The sequence below is a fragment of the Hermetia illucens genome, chromosome 3 (assembly GCF_905115235.1).
Source record: "Hermetia illucens chromosome 3, iHerIll2.2.curated.20191125, whole genome shotgun sequence".
Lineage (NCBI taxonomy): Eukaryota > Metazoa > Arthropoda > Insecta > Diptera > Stratiomyidae > Hermetia > Hermetia illucens.
The window spans coordinates 21,100,729-21,123,852 of NC_051851.1; the positions used below are offsets into that span (position 1 = coordinate 21,100,729).

At 43.3% G+C, this 23,124-nt stretch overlaps 1 protein-coding gene across 1 annotated transcript in view; it reads right to left on the reverse strand.

Annotated features, from left to right (window-relative positions):
- Positions 1-5,431: 5,431 nt before the first annotated feature.
- The window catches only part of LOC119650915 (pickpocket protein 19-like), a 29,788-nt gene continuing 12,095 nt past the window's right edge, over positions 5,432-23,124 (reverse strand). The window contains exons 2-8 of the mRNA XM_038054140.1: positions 21,172-21,856; positions 20,965-21,114; positions 20,694-20,826; positions 20,581-20,634; positions 20,354-20,489; positions 16,153-16,256; positions 5,432-5,637 (exon numbers count right to left, since the gene is read on the reverse strand). Of these exons, the coding sequence (XP_037910068.1) occupies positions 5,432-5,637; positions 16,153-16,256; positions 20,354-20,489; positions 20,581-20,634; positions 20,694-20,826; positions 20,965-21,114; positions 21,172-21,856 (1,468 nt within the window). The remainder of the gene's footprint in view (positions 5,638-16,152; positions 16,257-20,353; positions 20,490-20,580; positions 20,635-20,693; positions 20,827-20,964; positions 21,115-21,171; positions 21,857-23,124) is intronic.

Sequence of the window (23,124 nt, forward strand, 5' to 3'; positions counted from 1 at the left end):
ATCACGACCACATTTAGAGTTTATGAAAATATCAATTGATCTGTTGGAAATTTGCCGACCTTAATTTATCTTTTGAATTTATCATCAATTCATGGGAATTGGATAGGAATTTTTGTCATAATATTTGTATATTGCTCTCAAAACTCTTTGAATTTAGATCTCCATATTGCAAAAAAAATATAAGGCAAAGTAAAAAAGTAAAATGGCTTTGTATCACCCGCATCAATTTTATCAATCGCTATTTATCGTATTTATGTGAAAGAATTATTAAAAATAAAATATTTGACTAATAAAACGAAGTTTTTTAATTTGGATTATCTTTTCGATGTACATCGAAACATTGACTTAGGAAACTAGCATAGTGAAGCAACCATTCATAAAAAACCGCTAGCGTACGCAAATGAAAACTGGGTTTCCGAAGGCCAAAAGAAAGCGAAGGGTGGCAGACTCCCTGGGCTCCGACCCCAGAACGAATCTTGGACAATTGGATATAGTATGCTCTAAGTCCTCGAAGCGATGCAAATACTTCCTTTAACCACCGTGTCGCGTAAGGAACTGGAATATCGGCCCTTCTCCTGAACAACGGCTTTTCAGAAATCTGTAGTAAAGACAATGCTACCTATTCGCTAGAAAATCAAAAGAAATCATTGCCGCGATGATACATACTAACATACCGGAACGCGATTGTCCTTCTCCCTTTCACCGTGTTGTTCAATACTCCCGACCAGACAGACCATTACTCCGATTTTCGAACCACTTCCTGATTACCAACCTGCATTTTTACAGGATCGTTTTCCCTTCAATTGATAATAAGGATGTCCACTAGGTTCAGTTTAACTACTCCGTACCATGCTTTGATCGCAATGCTTCGCAACTACAAAAATCGCCAGGTCGTCTACAAAACCAAACAACGTCGCCTCTTCTGCAGCAAGGTATTCTTGCAGCCCATTGTCCGGTTCGTACCAAAGAAATTTCTCCCAGAGATAACTATTGATTATCCGAGCTAATCTAGTTTAGTTTATAGGGTGGCCAGCTGCTCCAAGAACTTATGCCCTTTTTAGACCCATTGTACTATCCCCGGAAGTCGCCTAGCGACGGTATCCCCCCTACGGCATTGGTAGGCTCTTGTGAATCCGAGAACATTTTCCAGAGGCAGTGAGGATGGAAATTCCTCGTTAAAGAAAACCTTGCCGAGGTGTCTTCGTCCGAGATCTAAGGGGGCCAGGCGGCTGAATATGAAGTGCAGAGCCGTTTGCTCCTCCTCCTCACCCGATTTGCTCCGATATGGTAGTTTAAAAAGCTGTGTCCCACTTCTTAAAGAACAACAAAAATCTACTCAGCCAAGGGTTCTCTCGCAAAAATGTTCGCCCGCCGGTAATAGTTCCAATTTCCCCACTCGTCTCCCTGCAATTCCACCCTTCAAAGTAGACTTGATTTTGGATGGCTGGATGCCAAAAGTTGGTTCTGGACCCACCATTGTGAATCCAGACCTTTGCGTGGCAGTCTGTGAGCTTCCTCATTACCACTGACATTTGGGTGCCGTGGAATGTGTCGTTTAGTGGACAGCAGTAGCTAGTGGCAACTGCACACGAACTTGCTCGATATGTTGTTACTGTTTAGTGCTGATAATGCTTCCCGGCTGTCCGAACAAATTCAAATGATGCGATTCACTCGGCCACTGATCCCTTCTGAACCGATCGATGAATTTTTCCAGTCCTTTTAGTAGAAAGGAAGTTAGACTGATCGGTCGGAAACTTTTTGCATTCGTGTAGGTGAAATTCCCTACTTTGAAAACAAATACCTGTATATCACACCAGTTAGTGTGCTAAGCATGCTTGATATATATTCCGAATATGTGGACCCAGAGCGCCTATTCCCTCTATTACCAGAGCATGAATGATGCCAGCCGAACCTGCGGATTTGCATATATGGAATGGGTTAAATGTCGATTCCACTAGCTCTAGTGATACTACTGTGCATGCCAAATTCCAATCTTTCGGTTGAAAGCTATATACACCTCTCGGCCCCGAGATGAGAGGTACCATACCTGGGAAATGCACGTCAAGTAAACGGTTTACCATTTTTTTAATGGCTCTTTGTGTACCTTCCTCTCTCTCTATACGTAGACAACCCAGTTTCTGGCTAGGTTCTTTCACAATAATCCACTTCAGCTTTGAGGTTGCCTCAAGACAGTTACTCTCTTCCCAAAAGCGTCTTCATAACGATCGATCGGTTAAAACCTTATGCTCTTCTTTAGAGTTTCCTGTGCCTCTTTTACTGATTCGATCCACCGACTAAATCAAGCTTCAGAGCATAATTAGGGAACACCTTTTACCCTTCTTTGGCGTCTTCAGTGAGCAGCCCTCTTAGAGAGGTTGCCTCACGCTAGTTGTGATCATTTGATTCGCCTCTCACGGATCGTAACTCAGACGCTCAATTCTATTTTATATGTCGCCCAATCTGTCTTCCGCGGATTCCGGAATAGTTGAATGTGGATGAAAAAATAAATTTATTATTCAAATTCAAGATCTTCAGATTGATTCCTACCCGATATTTCAATAGTCTCGGTCGTTTTGTGTTGATGCTGGTACTCTCCCAGCATATGTGATGGGTGTTGACATCACATCCTACTATTAACGCCTTTACTTTTGGTGTATTGAACATTTCTGATGAATGTTCCACTGGGAGCTTTTTCTGCGTCATGGGGGAAATACGCAGAGCACCATAGAATCTCTTTATCTCCCTGCCAATTTTTATGGTAGGTTTGGCCGTTGTGATATCATCATCACCTAGGACATTAACCAAATTAGCCTGAAGGTGTTTTGAGACCACCATGCAGAAACGGGGTCTATGACATCCATTGGCATACTACAGGTGAGCATGTCGAAAAATTGTACGTCCTCTTCAATGGTTTTAGGCCCGTAGTAGAGCCAGCAGCCGTTTGTTCCCGTTCCTTCTTAATATCAGGTTCGGGAACACTGATAGTAAGGAGAGTTCCCGGCATATCGGCTCTCTCCGCCCTGCTTTGATGTCTAGCAGCATCCAAGTGGAAGTGTTGAGGTTGTTCTGGGTAGGAAATTGTTCCGAAACATCAGCACCATTACGTTCCTCCTCTGAAAGACAAACGAAGCACTTTTTTAAGGACAGAAGCTCAGAGACCCTTTTCGAGGTTATTTACGCACCCTCCCACACATCAGAGTGGCGGGAGTACTAGTGCCTAAACCACTCGTTCGTGTTTTCGAGCTAAGTGAATAAGGACACTAAAAAAAACTAAATTTTCCCATTATGTCGAAGAATATTTTTTATTTTTCATATACCTCAATGAGTTTTAGTCTAGCCACTGAGGGGAAGACAACTGGTTTCCGAAATATCGATATATGCAAAATGAAAAATCTTTTCGGCATCATGGGAAATATTAGTCTTTTTTCACTTTTTTAACTATAAATATGCCGGATAAAACGAAATACACAACAATAGAAGAACAACCAGGTTAGCGGAAGTGTTCTTAATTCAACCCTATTTGCTCGAATTATAGGATACTCTAATTTCACCTTTTCTGTTCGGTCGCGCTGAATTCTCGCTCGATTTATTCAACTCCAACGTCAGATCTCTTTTCTGTGTTCGCCTGACAAAACTCATACTACCGCACCAGTTTCCCTTTACTTTACTATGATTTCTTCCCGGAATTTTCCGCGGGTCAGCTTTTTTCGGTGAAGAAGCTTTTTTCTCCTTGGTCGCTTGCTGGTGCCTGGAAGGTTTACTAGTACTATCCCTACTTTTATCTATGTTGAGGAGGTGTCAACTGAGTTTCTTGCGTGATTTCTCGAAATGACGCTTGGGCGTTTTTCTCTTCTGGTGCCCTAATAAATGACAACTTAATGCCCCATATCAGAGCCCTGATATTCGTAGATATTAAGATATTACGCCTCCCCTTGATGAAACCACAGGGTCTATTTATGTTTTTTCCCATTGAAAGAAATGAAGTTTCAGCTTACTGCCTTCAATATTCGTCTTGTATAACAGCTGCATTAATGTCGATCCCGCGTCTTCCCAGATTCTTTTCCAAGTCCTGCGACAAAACTCGCTTACTGAGGAGTAACGTTGCCCTCGGTGCCCAGGATATCAACGGCCAGGAGCCTAACTATTATCAAAGTGACATATGGTGGTGCAAAGTGCCACGTGCTGCATCGAAGTAAAATTCCAGTGTTCAATGGACAATGACATCTTGTCTCAAACTACGCTCATGACCTTTGTTTATTCCCTCACCGGCTCTAGATTTGGAAGAGAGCCAAATAGAGATATAGACTGAACACCAAAAAAACCAAGATCCTCAGTCTGATGGGCCATCGAACTCTCTCAATCAGCAATAATGGGCAGAGCATCGAAACTGTCAATGAATCTGTATATCTACTTCATGTAGCCGAAGCATTATCAACGATTGATACGCTTTCGCTACCTTGTCTAAAATTTAGAAATTTAGTTATCTCTACGCCAAAGTCAAACTTATGCTGTTCTATGTTAATGTGTTTTTCTGTGTTGCTATAACTGACTAGCAATTGGAAAGTAACCACTACTACAACTCGAAGACTCTAAGCCTTCGTCAACACCTGAATCATATAATCGGAGTACGCTGGCCTGATATTATTACAACTGAAAAACTTGGTCGACGCACAGGCCTGGCAGTGAAGTTGGATTGCAGGCGTCTCGAAAAGCCCTGGGGAAGCTAAAGCGCATTTCAGAGAATCTTGACTGATGGCGAGTCGGCATTGTTGACGTGCTATACCCCACCAAAGTGAAAATATTAACCACATACAAAAGTCCGGATAGTTTAATATCTGTTGCGCCGTTCCTTGAAGAAATTACATAGCCGCTCATGACACCAAAGAAACTTATAGCGTATGCAGTGCCTTCCTCAAATCTGCGAAATCTTATCTAAATTACGTTTTAGATATGCGAAGATTAAAAGAAAACTACTGACTCCTCGCTAGGAGAACGATCACAAAAGTTGTCTTAATGACGATTTATTATAGATAAAGAGAAAAGGTGCTCGCTATGACAATGCTCAATTCGCAAATTAATCGGGACATTAAGGTAAATGTTACCCTTCTTCCAATGAAAAAGGTTGGCAAACGAAAACTAATTCATTAGTCAATTACATTTATTATTATTATAATTATTCACATTGACAACAAATATCTGTAAAATAGATGGTTCAAAATGCACGCGTTTATTTGCCTTTTACAAGAATAAGATAAACTGGACTCGTAAGGGTTCTGCTTTTCTATACAACTACCTTGCTATTGACTTACTCCTTTCCAAATATCCCCCCAAATACAAGTACAACTTTGATATCTTGTTTACTTTAACAACAAATCGCAAACAACACTTTATTAGAACATATTTTCATAATTATTTCAGAACTATTTGTCTTTTAATATTTTCCCGCCAAGATTTCTTTAGGGCCAACGAAAAGAATTTTCCGGGGAACTGGAGCAGCTTTACCCTTTCTGGAAGTTTTCATTTTCCCAAACTGGTCTCGCATGTATACAATGAATCCAATGGTGAAGTAATAAAACAGCTCAACTCCACTGAGAACTGATGCGCCCATAAAAAGTCCTGCAATACCACCAAAAGCCACTGAAATGAGATTAGAGAGTATTGAACAAACAACAAAAACTGTCTGTCATCGACCGATTAGCAGAAATAAAAAGAAATTATTTTCCGCGGACAATGACCGAATACTTTGGGTTAGACTCGCAACAAAATAATCCCAGGTTGCAGCATGTGGTTAGTAATTTTACAACCATACATAAATGAATATTTCTGCAGCGCTTGCATCGGTTCACCAGGCAACATGCACCTAATTGCACGATGCCATGCGAGTTATGTATAAACACTCACAATCCAATATTGATAAGGAAGAATTACATTTCTTCAACAAACCAATAGATAAGAAAATAACATCTTAAGAAACAAATGTGTATCTTATCTGATGGTTACGGAAAAATGTAACGTGATCATAAAACGAGAGGATAAGGATCGAACTGTGTTCTATGATAAGAAATCAACAGAACAAAGTCGTTCTCTTATCATTTAACATATGGTTACTTATCCATACTATAAATATGAGAACGACTATTGAATCGTTGCAGTTCGCTCCGAGCTCTCGAAGCGAGCGGTCATTAAGAGCAGAGCTGAACAAGAATCCAGAAGGAAGTATACGTTCTGGACAGTGGTGCCATTCACGTCCGAAAAAGCGTAACTATTATCATCATCATCATCATCATCATCAACGGCGCAACAACCGGTATCCGGTCTAGGCCTGCCTTAATAAGGAACTCCAGACATCCCGGTTTTGCGCCGAGGTCCACCAATTCGATATCCCTAAAAGCTGTCTGGCGTCCTGGCCCACGCCATCGCTCCATCTTAGGCAGGGTCTGCCTCGTCTTCTTTTCCTACCATAGATATTGCCCTTATAGACTTTCCGGGTGGGATCATCTTCATCCATACGGATTAAGTGACCCGCCCACCGTAACCTATTGAGCCGGATTTTATCCACAACCGAACGGTCATGGTATCGCTCATAGATTTCGTCATTGTGTAGGCTACGGAATCGTCCATCCTCATGTAGGGGGCCAAAAATTCTTCGGAGGATTCTTCTCTCGAACGCGGCCAAGAGTTCGCAATTTTTCTTGCTAAGAACCCAAGTTTCCGAGGAATACATGAGGAATGGCAAGATCATAGTCTTGTACAGTAAGAGCTTTGACCCTATGGTGAGACGTTTCGAGCGGAACAGTCTTTGTAAGCTGAAGTAGGCTCTGTTGGCTGACAACAACCGTGCGCGGATTTCATCATCGTAGTTATTATCGGTTGTGATTTTCGACCCTAGATAGGAGAAATTGTCAACGGTCTCAAAGTTGTATTCCCCTATCCTTATTCTTGTTCGTGTTTGTGTTTGACCAGTGCGGTTTGATGTTGTTGGTTGATTCGTCTTCGGTGCTGACGTTGCCACCATGTATTTTGTCTTGCCTTCATTGATGTGCAGCCCAAGATCTCGCGCCGCCTGCTCGATCTGGATGAAGGCAGTTTGAACGTCTCGGGTGGTTCTTCCCATGATGTCGATATCGTCAGCATAGGCCAGTAGTTGGGTGGACTTGAAGAGGATCGTACCTCTTGCATTCACCTCAGCATCACGGATCACCTTCTCGAGGGCCAGGTTAAAGAGGACGCATGATAGCGCATCCCCTTGTCGTAGACCGTTGTTGATGTCGAATGGTCTTGAGAGTGATCCTGCTGCTTTTATCTGGCCTCGCACATTGGTCAGGGTCAGCCTAGTCAGTTTTATTAATTTCGTCGGGATACCGAATTCCCTCATGGCCGTGTACAGTTTTACCCTGGCTATGCTATCATAGGCGGCTTTAAAGTCGATGAACAGATGGTGCAACTGTTGTCCATATTCCAACAGTTTTTCCATCGCCTGCCGCAGAGAGAAAATCTGATCTGTTGCTGATTTGCCTGGAGTGAAGCCTCTTTGGTATGGGCCAATGATGTTCTGGGCGTATGGGGCTATCCGGCCTAGCAAGATAGTGGAGAATATCTTATAGATGGTACTCAGCAACGTGATACCTCTATAATTGCTGCACTGTGTGATATCTCCCTTTTTATGTATGAGACAGATTATGCCTCGCTGCCAATCGTCAGGCATTGATTTGCTGTCCCATACCTTGAGCACAAGTTGATGAACCACTTGGTGTAACTGGTCGCCTCCATATTTAACCAATTCGGCTGTAATTCCATCGGCTCCTGGCGACTTATGATTTTTTAGCCGATGAATTGCACGGACTGTTTCTCCTAAACTTGGTGGTGGCAGTATTTGTCCGTCGTCTTCAGTTGGCGGGACCTCCAACTCGCCGATGTTCTGGTTGTTCAGTAGCTCATCAAAGTACTCAACCCATCGCTCTAATATGCCCATTCTGTCGGAAATCAGATTTCCCTCTTTGTCTCGGCAGGATGAGCATCGAGGTGTATAAGGCTTCATCCTGCTGACTTGTTGGTAAAACTTCCGCGCCTGGTGCGGTTGCTCCCTGTACTTTTCTAGTTCACAGACTTGTTGGTTCTCCCAGGCTTCCTTTTTCCGTCTGTGAAGTCGCTTCTCCGCTCGACGGAGTTCGTGATAAGTCTCTGCGCGTGCCCGCGTTCTTTGAGAATGCAACATTACTCGGTATGCGGCATTCTTCCGTTCCGTTGCTAGCTTACATTCATCGTCAAACCAGCCGTTCCGACTCCTTTTGCGGCTGGGGCCAAGTATATTTGTGGCCGTATCCATGATAACGTTCTTCAGGTGGTTGTGAAGATCATTAGTTGATGCTTCATCTCCAGGTCCTCTATTGACTGCGGTTATTGCGGCATCCATTTCCCTCTTATAGGTGTCGCGGAGGGTTGTGTTGTGGATGGCTTCAGTGTTCACTCTCACCTGATTGTCAGAGGGGATTCTAGGTGGTATTGTTATTCGAGCTCGGAGCACCATGCCAACGAGATAGTGATCCGAGTCTATATTGGCCCCCCTATATGTTCTGACATTCATCAAGGCTGAGAGGTGGCGGCGTTCGATCAACACGTGGTCAATTTGGTTGAAAGTGGTCCCGTCTGGAGAGGCCCACGTATGATTGTGGACCGCTTTCCGTGCAAACCAGGTATTTCTAACAACCACTTGGTGTGACCCTACTAATTGAATAGTCCGCAGTCCGTTATCATTTGTTTTTTCGTGTAAGCTATGGGAGCCAACGTATCGCCTGAATACGGGCTCCTTCCCTACTTGGCTGTTAAAATCCCCAAGTATGATTTTGATATCATATCTGGGACAGGCTTCGAGGGTTCTTTCTACTGCCTCGTAGAAGGTATCCTTCTCCGACTCTGCAGTCTCCTCTGTAGGGGCGTGAACGTTTATGAGGCTTATATTTCTAAACTTGCCTCGCAAGCGCAGAGTGCATAGCCGTTCGCTTACACTTTCAAAGCCGATAACAGCAGGTTTCATTTTTTGGCTGACTAAGAAACCTACTCCGAGCACATGGTTTACTGGATGGCCGCTATAATATATGGTGTAGTGGCTCTTCTCCAGGAAACCGGTCCCTGTCCATCGCATCTCTTGCAACGCTGTTACATCAGCCCTATATTGGGACAGGGTATCGGCTAGCTGCTTATCAGCTTCATCTCTGTACAGGGAGCGCACGTTCCATGAGAAAATGCGCAAATCATTGTTCCTTTGTCGTTGCCGGGTCCGTCGTTTTAATATCCGTCCTATCCGAGGCTCCTGTTGTGGCTTCGTAACGGTTGTTTTCCGTGTAGGGTTGTCAGCCCTACCCAACCCCCAACCTGGAGGACCAGTTGGTAGAATTTGTCCCGTTTTTAGGCGCGGGAGACTCGCCTTCATCCTTCTCCGTCTGCAGCTTTTCGTCAAGAAAGAGCTCCCAGCGGTCACCACGTGGAGGTGGAGATAGGGTTTGGTAGTAGAGCTGTTGGTGTTGGTTCAGCAGGCATTTCCCAGGTTTTATGCTCCATCGTGGGTACCAATCCACGTTTCGCCCCGGGACCTATACTACCCTTTGACCACCAGGTAACTATTATAAGAACATTAAATTAAAAAAATATTGTTAGATTCCAGAGCTGCTGCGCACAACAGCAAATACGGGCTTGGGGACAGGATGTCCGCCAAGAGGTGTAAGATGATACACCCCGAGGAGATGTCATCAGAAGAAGAAGGCAGCTCCCCAGAGCTGCAAGCAATGAACGCGACCCTCCTCGAAAAAATCGAGGGGCTAAAACAAGAAAAGGCTGCGATGGTCCAACAGCTGGACTGTCAGCTAAAAATTATAAAGCGGCTAGAGGATCGCTTGGCATCCCTCAAAGGGAGGATGCCAATCGCAACGTCGGAGCAGCAGCAACGACAACATCATCGTGAACAACATCAACATGAACAAAAACAAGACGAGCGACAACTGAAGGAGCAACAACAGAAGGATCAACAACATCATCAACATGGAGAGATGTGCGTCGTCATCCAAGAAGAGGAAGGCGACGAGTTCAACTTCGTCCAGCGGAGGAAAAAGAGAAACAAAGAAAAGGTGAGTGTAAGTAGAGTTAATGCCCCTCCGGCAAACCCTCAGGCACCCTCCCCCCAGGCTACCCGTCCAAAAAAGGCAAAAATTCCGCCCATCACTGGGTATAAAATTAATGTTCCTCAATTCTTGAGGATATTAAAGGAGAAAGGGTTAAAAGCAACCCGAAAAAATACGAGGGCCGATAGGACCCTCATTTTTGCTCAAAGTCTTGAGGATCATGCAGCGATCTTCAACCTTATTAAGGAAAAGGGACTGCATGCCACGACCAGTACCCCTCTGGCTTTAAGGACTCAGTCCTTGGTCATCTGTGGTCTTCATAGAGAGACTGAGCCGGCTGACATAATGCGCGAACTCAACGAAGAGTACCCGTACCTAAAGTTGAAAAGTGTTTCAAATCTAGTCACACGAGCCGACAAACTAGCCCACAGCCTGAACCCGGCGCTTCCATTGAAGTCGCAATCGGGGCTGTTCATGGCTACTTTCGAGCCAGAACAAGATCTAAACGAAGCATTTAAGGTGAAATATATCCTTCACCAGAAAATTTCGCTTGAGAAAGTCAAGCCGTTTCAAGAAGTGCAGTGCTACAACTGCCAAAACTTCGGGCATATCGCCATCAATTGCTCCATCGTACACCGGTGCGTGAGGTGCATGAAAACCCATGTGCGAGGGGAATGCTCAAATCCCACCGCAGACAAACCAGCTTGCTGCAATTGCGGCCAGGCCGGACACCCCGCCAACTACCGCGGATGCCCGGCATACAAGGACATGGTTGCCAGAAGAGAAGCTGGCAGGGCGAAAAAAAATGCCGAGACCATGAAAGTCAAACAGGCGGTGACTCAGATGTCACAAAGCTTGGCCAAACCGGGCGTTTCTTACGCTCAAGCAGCTAGGAATACTCTCCCTAGAACTGCAGCCCCCCAAACTCCTCTTACCCAAACAACTAGGAACACTATTCCTAGAGCTACAGCCCCTCAAGTCCCTCAAGGCAACAAATTGGCCTTCCAAAACTTGGTCGAAACTCTCGCTTCGGCCCAAACAAATGAACAGCGACAATTAGCCGCTATCCAACTTTTGATGAGTTTATGGAGTTAAAAGTCGTCACATTTAACTCCGCGTCCTTGGTCTCACACGCCCAACGTGCCACCGCACAAGAGTTGGTCGATTCCCTGAAAGCAGACTTCTTCTGTGTTTCAGAGACACATTTAAAAAGCAGGCACAACGTTAATTTTACCGGATATAACATTATCCGGGACGACACAAACAGCGGTTCCGCCCTTTTAGTCAGAAAAGACTATGCATTTGAGGAAGTCTCCATCAAAAACCTGCAGACCTGTTCCGCGGCAACGGCCTTAGTTAAAACTAACGACAATAGACGCATCTTAATAGCTGCAGTCTACATAAAATGTAACTCTCCCTCTGAACAACTGGGCCAAGACTTACAAACCTTGAGCGATCTCCGGTCTAAATCTAAATACCTAATTTTTGGTGGGGACTTTAACTCACGGCACACTTCCTGGGGCGATTTGGCAAAAAACCGAAATGGGGTTGCCCTCGAAAAATGGATCCATAATCAAAGTCCATTAAACCGGCTTGAGATGATCTTGCCAGACACACCCACATGGCCTGCAAGTCAGTCAATACTTGACTATTTTCTAAAGTCCGCAGACGCCACTCTCACACTGCAGGTGTTAACGTGCAAAACTTTACCAGGGATGTCACTTCGCAGTTGAACTTATACTTTCCCTAAACTCTCAACTGCAAAAGCGAGTACCCAGCGCAATAAGATCAATCGCCCATACTAACTGGGATAAACTCAGGGCAGAATTAGCACCACAGCTAAACCTGAAAAAAATCACTGTCTCGCAAAACCTAACGGACAAAGAAATCGATGAGGCCATCATCTTGGCTACTGATGCTATCAACTCTGCTACACGCAGAAACACAAAGCTCCTCAAAATCGATGAGATTCAGTTCAATAAACTGCCGCACGAGATAATGAAACACCTGAAAGTCAGAAAAATCTGGCGCAGAAATCTCAAACGAAACTTCCACAAAAATGGCAACAGAACTAACACGGAATATGAAGTGTTAATTTCGCGGATTAACTGCCTTAGTACATTAATCCGTCAAATGGTGGAACAATTCCGTAACAAGGAACTCACTCGCAAGCTAGCAGATGTGAAACCCGGATCTAATATGTTTGTACATATAAATAGGCTGACAGGCCGCAACAGATCCAAAAACTTCGTTCTTACCAAGAACAATGAAAACATCGGCAGTGACGCTAGGAAAGCTCAAATACTCGCGGAGTCTTTCCTAAATCAACTAAACTCTCCGTTACCTAGTAACAACCGAGCCGTCAGTTCGATTGTAGACACGACAATCAAAGACTTTCTTCATGAGCATTCACTCAAACTAACTACCTTCTCCACCTTTAACCCATCCTGCAAGCCAAATGACCCAAAAACCTTTTTGAACTTATCACAGCTCGCAGCCATCACTAAAAGCCTTAACGGCAAAAAATCAACTGGACCAGATGACATAGCTAATATTGTCATCAAAAACCTCCCTAGGGCATCAATGAAGTTCCTTCTTGCAGTCTTCAACAACTGCATCAATAATGGTTACTTTCCCACTACTTGGAAAGTAGCAAAGATAATCGCCATTAAAAAAAAAGGCGGCTCCCACGAACCACAAAACTTCAGGCCCGTCTCTCTCCTCTCCAACTTGGGCAAGCTCTTCGAAAAAGTATGGACAGTGGGATTAGTACAACATTGCGATCGGAAAAACATTATTCCGAACCATCAATTCGGGTTCCGGACTAAGCACGGGACCCAACACGCACTAAGCTGCCTTCACGATTCAGTGAGTAGCAGACTTAACGTCAATAATAAGCCCACAGTAGTGTGTGCATTAGACCTCGAAAAGGCATTTGATTCCGTGTGGGTCAACGGACTTATCTTCAAATTAATCAGCCTTAATTTTCCTATCCCGGTGATCAGACTTATAATAAGTTTCTTCGAAGATAGGCATTTTTACGTCAGCGGGAGAAATGATTATTCCGATCTCCTACCGGTCACTTCTGGAGTACCACAGGGATCCATTTCAGGACCTACACTCTACAACATTTTCACGGCCGACGCTCCAATCCCAGAGAGCGGCACAGAACTATTACAGTTCGCTGACGACACGCTTATCTTCTCGTCGAGCCTCCGACCCGGTAAGGCAGCTAATGCTATTGAGAAATACTTAACAGATCTCTGCAAGTACTACCAGACCTGGGGGATAAAAATCAACGAGGCTAAAACACAGGTTATTACTCTTCGGAGAAAATCCAGATACTTCGGATCTAGATCTATCCACAGAAAAGCTAAACGCTTAAAGCTACGCATCGGGAATACCGTAGTAAACAGTTCACAACAAATGAAATACCTGGGAATGCTATTTCATGAACACCTACGATTCGACCCCCACCTTAATCTTGTTCTCAGCAGAGCACGCGGTGCACTAACTAAAATCTACTTATTCTTCGTAAAAGAGTAGGACTTTGCACTAAATCTAAACTGACCCTATACAAAGTCCTCATAAGACCGATTCTTTGCTACGGAGCCCCTACATGGATCTCTTGCTCGACCAAAGCTATGAAGAAGTGCGAGTCCTTCGAGCGCAAAATTTTGAGACACTGCGTCGGCTTGTCGTACAATTGGAAAACCAAGAAGTGCGGCCGCAACGCCGAAGTGTACAGGCGAGCAAAAGTTAAACCTGTTCGAGAGTTCGCTCTCAACCTGTTAGAAAGATTCTTCGAAAGAACGGAGAATCACCCCAATCCACTCATGAGGCAACTTTATCTGGAGGGTAACTCCACCCCATTGGCCACATTCTTAAGGCCTTGCCAAATTGTGAGCTCTGCATTAAAACCCGCCATTGTCTCTCTCTTCGACACTCCTTGCCTGGTAGGGGTGCACAGAGGTTAAGCGTGAAATTGTGAGCGCTATAAAAACATTAGTTATAAGAATTAGATTTAAGTATTATTTATTAGATTAGATTAAGTTAGAATAAGTAAGTAAATAAGCCTTCTCGCGCTCTAGGTGCAGGCGCAGTTTTTTTCAAATATATGTCCAGTTTTTTAATCATGAATTGTCAAGATCTATGTGTAAAGTAAATACACCGAAAAAAGTAATGTCAGAGAAGGTCGGCCAGGCCAAACATTGTAATAGCCACCCGTTTTTTTTTAATTATGACACATAAGCTACATTTAGGCTAGTAATAAGAAACAAACGCTATGTATTTAATGTAAGTCACTGGTTTTTTAAATAAATGATTTTAAAATGAAAAAATGAATGAATCGTTGCTCATTACGTAACTGTCAGTATTAGAGTTAAGATCTATTTTTCCATTAATAAATACTATTATTAATATCACAATTTTTTTTTTTTTAAATTGAACAAGTATTGTTCATTTAACTTGCGCATGCACATAACATTGCATTGTGTATTAGAATATAAAATGGGCAATAGTCATTTCTGGTTTGAAAAGTACAGTAGGTTGAGATTAGTAAATAGGATTCAGAGTTTCGAAGAATTGGGAAAGAGATTGGCGGAAAAGGTAGAAAACGCATTGAAGCAGGAAAAGAGGAAATTGTTCCAGCAGCTTCAAAGAATGAACATAAAGACGACTTAAATGCTGTTCATGCTTTGTTGAATCCAGAACGGTTAGCAAATGGATACAAACAAATGCTCGTTCAAGCGTCACTCTATTCCATTTAAGCTCAGCCCATCCTATTTTCAACAAAGGCCATTATCATTCCTCAAAGATATCAAGTACAAATTATCCAGGAATAGATACTCCAAATTTCTTTCATCTCATTGAAAAAATCCACATCATTGACATGGCAATCCGTAAACGTATTTTAACTTTGTAGGTTAATTAACTGAATTAAATATCTATATGGACGAGCTACAAAATTATCCCATAATCCCCAGAAATCCTGTGCGGATTAAGTAAAAATCCCAGATGGATACCTACGGAAGTAATTGTATTTAATTGAACACTGACACTTTCTGACATAATCTGTGTTAGTTTCGCAAATTATTTCAGATTGAAATATAAAGGAGGCTTGTTCTGAGGGCGCTAGTCAATCGATGTACTTAGCATAAGATGGAAACAGTACCAACCACTTGGCGAAAAGAGAGCACGCCTATAATGATCAAGGTTGGTTCAACAAGAGATGTAAGACTGAAGACTGGATCGCAACAGAGCAGTCACCTCCTCATCACCTAGGTCGCTGGTTAGGCTTCAGATTGCAATCTCAGCTAAAGATACTGCGAAGATTTTTCACTTATCGAACCATATCTGACGACTCTAGTTCGTGTGATAGGTGATGACAATTATTTATACTAGGATTAAGTATGTGAAAAGAGTACAACACTAAATTGTGGTCCAGGATCACATGACGATCCCGCGAACAAAATCGATAGGCTGACAAACATTATTCGAATTTAAATATTTCTGAAGAAAACCTTAAGAAGGAATCTCCTGACTGAGGTGAGCACGGTAGGAATAATAGGAATACGTAGCCAAACGGGGACTAGTGATATGGTGACTCCAACAAACTGAAGTAGGATCGGCATCTCTCAATGCAGTTGACAGCTGCATACCTACTGCAACTTTACATGCTTCTTAGCATATACAAACTTTCAATCCACTGAAGATCACGTCTGTAGAAAAAGAATCAACAATCACACGGAGGACTCAAAGAAAAGTATCATCCGTTCAACTTGCATAGTAGCTAGCGGATCATCTTCCAAAGATCTTTTCAAAAAAAGAAAAGAGAATGCTGCCTGAAAAGTTATAGAAAAAAATCAATTGGTGGCAGCGAAAGTGTCCAACTTCATTTAAGGTTTTCCAGCAGTTAAGTCGCGGTATATAGTCTGAAAGATCAATCTTTAGAAAAAACTTAAATCCTTGACAAAATTTGAAATCAAAAGTCAAAGTAACATGAATGTATATACTTTGCTTCTGTTCACAATCTTACCTAAAAGATCCAACCATCCATAAACGACATCAGTTCTGTATTTGATCAGGGTTCCATGTTGATAGTGAACATCCAGGATAATCATTTCCTCAGTAAAGTTATCCCTGAAAGATTATTTTTAAATTAAGGTCCTTAGCATTTCAACGAAAGAATATTGTGGGCTGTCATGATTCAATATGTGGTTTTTCTGACTTCCAGATGAAAACTATAATGGCACTAAGGCTCTGGAGCTGTTGGTGCCAAGAGCAACCTCAATACTACCACCTGGGTGCTGTTAGCCACAAGTCACAAGAAGTACCTAGTGGAACATTAATAAGAGCTGTCCAATATAGCAAGAATAAAAGTGGGAGGTAATGGCGGAATTGAATCGTAACTTCTAACTTAACTTCAACGCGAAAGGACCAAATTCTTGGCTTTGGTAATGAACCCATGTTCTTCAACGTGGTCAGGCAAGAGGTCATCGTTATCACAGTGGTATCCCGATTGCCTATCATCGTATATTGGTGCAAACATATATATGTACGCAATTTTCTAAAATACCGTGATACGCTATTATTAACTTTATTTGTGCAGATATGGGAACGGGATGTATTTGAGGCGTGGAAATCGTTCAGGTGCACCACTGTAATTTTTTCCAAATTTTTTCGAGTGAATAGATTCCAAAAACGAGACCTATTTCACTTATCAGGACACACATTTCCACCCTCGCCTGTGTTTCACCCAATACCGAAAATAAAATCAGCTTCGTAAAGGACTAATCGAGCCCTTTCATTTGATACATCACATGATTATATTTTGGGAAAAAAAATCGGACGCCCCATTCGCATATGTGGGAGCCTTTTCTTAAACCCAATGTAAATTGATACCACTCGCTGGGGTTAAATGAATAAGGGAGGTCAAGCTTTTGAATACTGTACACGAAAAAGACTATAACTCTGTAACGGTAAAACAAGAGATAACCCACGGAATTGATTCACGCATCACTGCAATTTGGATGAAGTGGCGTTCCACAACTGGCGTTTTTTGTGATCGACGCATCAACGACCGTCTCACATCCAAAATTTACGGCAGTGTCGTTTGCTCAGTCGTCCTCTGTGATTTTAAATATTGGCCGACTATAAAAGGCAATGAACGATGCCTCGCAGAAATGGAAGCAAAGATATTGCGTTGGACCAGTGACTTGACTCGCCATGGCCACATCAAAAATAAGGACATCCACGATCGATAAGGAGTTATAACGAACGTGGAGAAATTTCGAGAGAGATGGCCTCGATGGTATGGATATGAAATTCACGCTGATGGAAGCTCATTTGCCAAGCAAGTGTTCCTAGTATGGATACCAGACTGCTGTTGCAAGTGTTCACAGCTGTGAGGAGAAATTTGTCTTCCATCCAATAAACGAAAATCGAATAATCTAATAAACAAGATAATAAAACCCCAGTAAAGCGCTTAGCCGGTCAGTGCCCCCTTAAGTTCCATTTAGAGAAAATGGGAGTAGTGGTCTCAGCCATGTATGTCATGAAGGAGAGAAGTAAACCTGCCTTTCATATTCAGCTCAGTGGATCAACTAACTTTGATTTATCCAGAGCTATTTTCGGCGGTTAACTTCATCATCAACCAATTGGAACCGTTTATTAGCTAACTGATTTTAACGGTCTCTTCCCCGGTTACGTCACCTCTCCTCCCGTGTTTCTGCGTCCTTATACAACTTGGTTCACTAGAGAAATCCATTAAAAATATACGCCTGGAACACATACTACGTACCTGTAAAATCAATGGTTAAAAGGAGCCAAAAGCCATAATTGATGATGATTTCAAACCCTGATGATTCCCACTGTCGTAATTTTCTCTTCCTTTTTCCTACTTCAATCACAACAATCCTATGATTTACTACTGCCCCTATACGCCCCTTCTAAATTCAGACTATTCTGAGTTGCCCACCTTTCTTTTCCATGCTGTGTTCCTGATCAATCACCAACGGGGCTCTCTCAACGCGTGAAACATCGCGAGCGTGAACAGCAAAGCCGCCTTCCGTGGCGACGATAGTGCAGTGTGGCGGCGGCAGAACAGGTCGCCGCGGATGCGAATTCACCACTGCAATGCGATCGTGCTTCATACCTCCCCCACAGAAGCACGCACCACAACGGTAAAGTACAGATCAGATAGAAGTAGACTCTGAAGCGCGATAAGCCAAAGCAACCAACCAGATAAATGGGGATCCTGGGGGCTCGGTTAATCTCTACATGCATAGTACTAAACACATGGACCGCATTGTACGGGTATTGATCCCTGGACACCCCGGGCGGATTAATCCCAACAGTGCGGGAAGCGTCTAGAACTGCCCGCCTTTCACTATGAAGGAGCTCGAGTCTGCAGGTATTGTACCTATACCGCGGGCAGAGCTCCTTGTAGGCTCAAGTGTTGAGTTGCGCTGTACAACTCGAGGCACCATACCCTTTAGTGACGGCATAGTTGTTTGGTAGACCCCACATCTGCTGGTATGAATGACTCTGATCCTGCACTGATCCTTCCACTTCCTCCCTATAATTGTGGTCTACAAATCAATCTGCATCCGAACAGAATCGTGAAATTATATTACACGGCAGGTAATCATGTTAAGCCTCCATGTCGCTGGAAGGTGATTGCTTCAATACCGTAGGATAGGCAGATAAGCTAGGCACCCTGTCTTTGCGGATATTGAAGGATTATATAAGAGCTCCCTACTCTATGAGACGTTGGAGGGTCAGAGGAGAATGGCAATCACGTAACACGGGGGTACCGCAGGAATCAATTCTAGAACCGGACGGCTTTTTACGATAGTCTGCTAAGACTCGACATGCCAAAGGAATCGCGCCTGGTTAGTTACACGGATGTTGTTGCCGGATGCACTGCTGAACAAGCACAAAGATGACTTGGAATATTCATGAGGCGGGTAAGCGGATGGGTGGCTGGTCCAAGGCTGAAACAACTAGAAAAAAACCGAAGTAATCATTTTGACCAGAAAAGGAATTCCGACCCTGCGTCTGATATCGATCGTAAGTTGATTACAGAGACAAAACCAACGATTAAACATCTTGGCTTAACGCTCGACTGGATGATAAGGTTCTTCGAGCAAATCGAAGTAGAAAAGGACAAGGCCTCAGTTGTAGCCGATGCCTTTGTTAGGTTAACGGGGAATGTTGTGGGCATCGTATCCACCATGGAGCTCTAATGGTAGGGTACCTCCCTGATGGGCTGATGCCCTGGCAAGGATATGTATCCAATGCGTCTAGCCCAAGTGCCTACCGAATTGTCTCAGAACCGGCTGTCAAAGTGATCGAAGGAGTGTTACTCTGCTTGTCAAAGAATGAAAACCCATCTACAAGCACCAGGGAGAAAACTTAAAGGATGTGGTTTCTCGTGAAGGACGCACACTCTCTTGACAAAAAAGAATGAAGAAACAGATGGACGGCAATTCGGATTCGTGGATTAATCGAAAGCAAGGTGAAGTGGGCATGGATCAGGCACGTGTTGTTTTGCAGTGAAGTGATAGATGATACCTATCACACCTTTTTCTCTTATGCAAAGTGTGATGGATTTCATTAGCAAGGTTATGCAGACACAGAAGGTTCTCTCCAGACAACATTGTCAGAGAGATGCTGAGGGGCGCTTGCAGATGAAGTGGTGTTGCGCATTAGGTTCGGGTTCTTCTTGTTGCGGACAAGATTTGGGGGGGGGGCCCTCACCACCCATCATGTTTGTGAAAGGAATAACCGGAGTTGAAGGGTTTCTAAGTCGGGAGAGCCGGATTGCTTACCCGAAGTAATATGTCAAATAGTTCCATGTTAGTTCTCTGATGACGAGGAGGCGTTTAGTTGGTAGTCCGACGGCATAATTTTTCGGGATTCCAACACTCTGTGCGTAATGCATTCATCTACTCTACCCACAAAACAAACAAAAATCCTTGAAAGGTGCGTCAACGATGGGCTGACCGAGCATTTTGGTCTCCCCATTGCGAAATGGCAACATAGAATCTTTGTGGAACCCCGATGAGTAGACATATTCCGACCTATTTGATTTGACCAACTTGGCAGGCAATAATTGTAAAAATAATTAAAATACGGCTCCCTTCCACAAACTTTTCTTTTCTAGTGCCGCCAAACCAATAACTTTTCTAATTGACGCCACCTCCTCCTCCTCATGGGAAGCTATTCATACTCACTTAAGCAAATGCATTGGAAGGATTTCGGTTTGATAATCCAAAGTCGCGCACTCTTGCATGCAGGAACAGATCATAGCACTTTGGTTTTTCTCTTCGTTATCACTCTCGCTGCCAGATATCATAAAGTTGAAGAGATCTGAAATGACAAATAAAATCTTTAATAGTCATTTCGATAAAAGTTGAAACCAACTGATGAAAACCCTAGCAATATCTCATAGACTACCTACCATTGTGTCGAAGCAAGCAATGAAAATCCGAAGCCGTGCATGCTTTATAACTTCCTGAATAGGAGAAACATGCAATGTTAAATGGCCATAAAAAGGATTTAACTGGAACAAACCAATCGGGAAAAAGGGCTCCACAGTGCAGTTGCATTTGTCCACCATGTAGTTTTGCCGGCATGCGGAGAGACAGTTGGTTTTCATGTATTGCAGTCCACGTAAATTTAGATACTTCGGGTCGGAAGCCTCGTCCTTATTGTCATATTTAGTATGGTGCATGCAAGAAATATAATTTTTGTCGAAATTCAGTCCAGGAAACTCTCTACTCCTAACCAAGATTAAAAATACTACCAATGTTGCCAAACTGTTGGCCAATTAAACTAAACTTACCACAAAGATACAATCACGAGATACAGGATCATAGCGCCGAGTGGAGGGCATCGCATATGATAGCATGGGTTTCAGGGCGACAGCGGCTGATGTTCCAGCTGGAACAAATAACCCATCGTTTGGCCAGCCGAATGGATGGTGAATAATGACCTTAAAACGCAAGAATTCAGTAGGAATTAGACAAAATAAGCCACCACGTCAGCTCACCATCATGCCAATGGGATAGTTGCTACCCGGCACTCTAGAACTTGCTCGAGCCACAAGATTAACTCTGAGTCCACTCCAGGCTCCATACGTTGACGTCTTTACAGGCCAATCTGGTTCATTCTGTTCCCATTTCGTTAACCCAACTTCATTCACTACGGAATTGAATGCAAAGCAAAATCCAAACTCAGATTTCTGTCGAACAAAAATATCGCAGCATCTAAATGTCCTGTAACGCCACCAGCATCCATTTACGAACATGGCTTCGCAGGAGTGGCTCATGAATTCATTCAGCTGCGAGATATTAAGGAAATCGAGAGGGTGAAGGTTGACATCTTCAAGCTCATCAAAGCTGTCAAAATTTCCGAATTTAAAGATTTCCATTTTGGATACAAATTTGACGAACAAGTCCTCGACTTCCTTGGTGGCGTTTGGAATGAATTTCTTTTTAGCTTCCTCGATTTTCGCCCAGTCGATACGGTTGTAGTTGCAGATTGTAACCGCTGGGAATACAATATTGACGACTGGATGAGTGGTGCTTTCTATCACTGTTTGAAGGGGTGAACTATTGAAACGATTTGCCAATAAAATGCTTATGTAGATGGTGGCAAAAATAGACAGGATCACTATGAAAGCCCAAATTAACCTGTTAAAGAAAATGCGATTGAGAATATTCATCTTGTACTGTCTACATTATTTGCTTCTTAAGAAAGATATTATCGTAAATCTCCAAAATTTAGATAGATGATATTTAACCATGGACGAACATGCCTATCATATAATCACAACGTCTAACGAAAGCATACGCAAAGGAGTAAACCTCGACGCCAAGATGGAGCATCCAGTCGGGGGCTTTTCGTACTGAGTAAGAAAATCTTGGAGCTTTGCGAATTTATCAAGGAGCGCAGGAACATTCGCCAGAATATTAAGGCCAATGATAAAAGGAGGAGTGAAGACATCGAGGGAAAAAGTGAGCCAAGCGACACAAGTTGCTCCCGTCCAAAACGCGAGAGAGGAAAACCTGGAGAGAGGCTGCGTAAATGGTTAAACGAATCGAAAGGGCAGCAAACCCCGAAGAAAAGAAAGGGCTCAACTCCCAATGAAATGGAACAGGTGAGGGGGATACCTCACATGGAGTCGCAATTTGGGAGAAAGGGGATCTCAAAAGGAAAATACAGAAGCGTGGGGAATGAAAGGTCATACGCTGAAATTTTCCGGAGAGTGAAAGTTGACCTCGAACTCTCCGGCCTCAGGAAGGAGAACTAAGGTTGCAGCTCAAGCAATTCACAGATATAACTTCGAAATTTCTTGTGACAATTTGGAAAGTCCTTAGGATAGGAAGCCGACATAAAGCATAGCGAACTACAAGAGCCTGCGGTGAAAACGCTAAGAAAAGATTACGGTGGAAACTAAACCGTCATCATCAGTGGCAGTGGCATCAGGTAGTACTTAAACTGTTGGCAGCTGCGAGAGTTAAAATAGGCTAGGTTATGTGTCAACTTAGGAAGAAGGTTGCATTTAAGCGATGCTTTAGATACATATTATGAAGGCAGGTCGAAGCAACGCTGGAGATGTTGAACGAACCAGCAAAGACTGTATAGTTGACCCAAGTTGCTAATCTTCGAAGGGAAGGAGGGTGTGACCCATCGGCACATTGCAAGGAGCAGTAGGTGCCCGGAATAAAGAAAAGCCCTCAGTGCAAATCGCAGGTAACGTTGATGCAAACCTGCCTCAATCAGGGACTGCACAGGAATTACTCTCGCTAACCACCCCCGAGAAAAACATCGATATGGCCATTATTAGTAGGCCATATTGCAATCACGGTGTGGTCATCTGGGTCAGAGACCACACGGACTAAGCAGAGCTATGGGCTTGTGAACAACAAGCATTCCAGGAAATAATAGAGCGTCTGAAGAATGGACTCCTCAGAGCAAAAATGAGAAGAATCCACATATG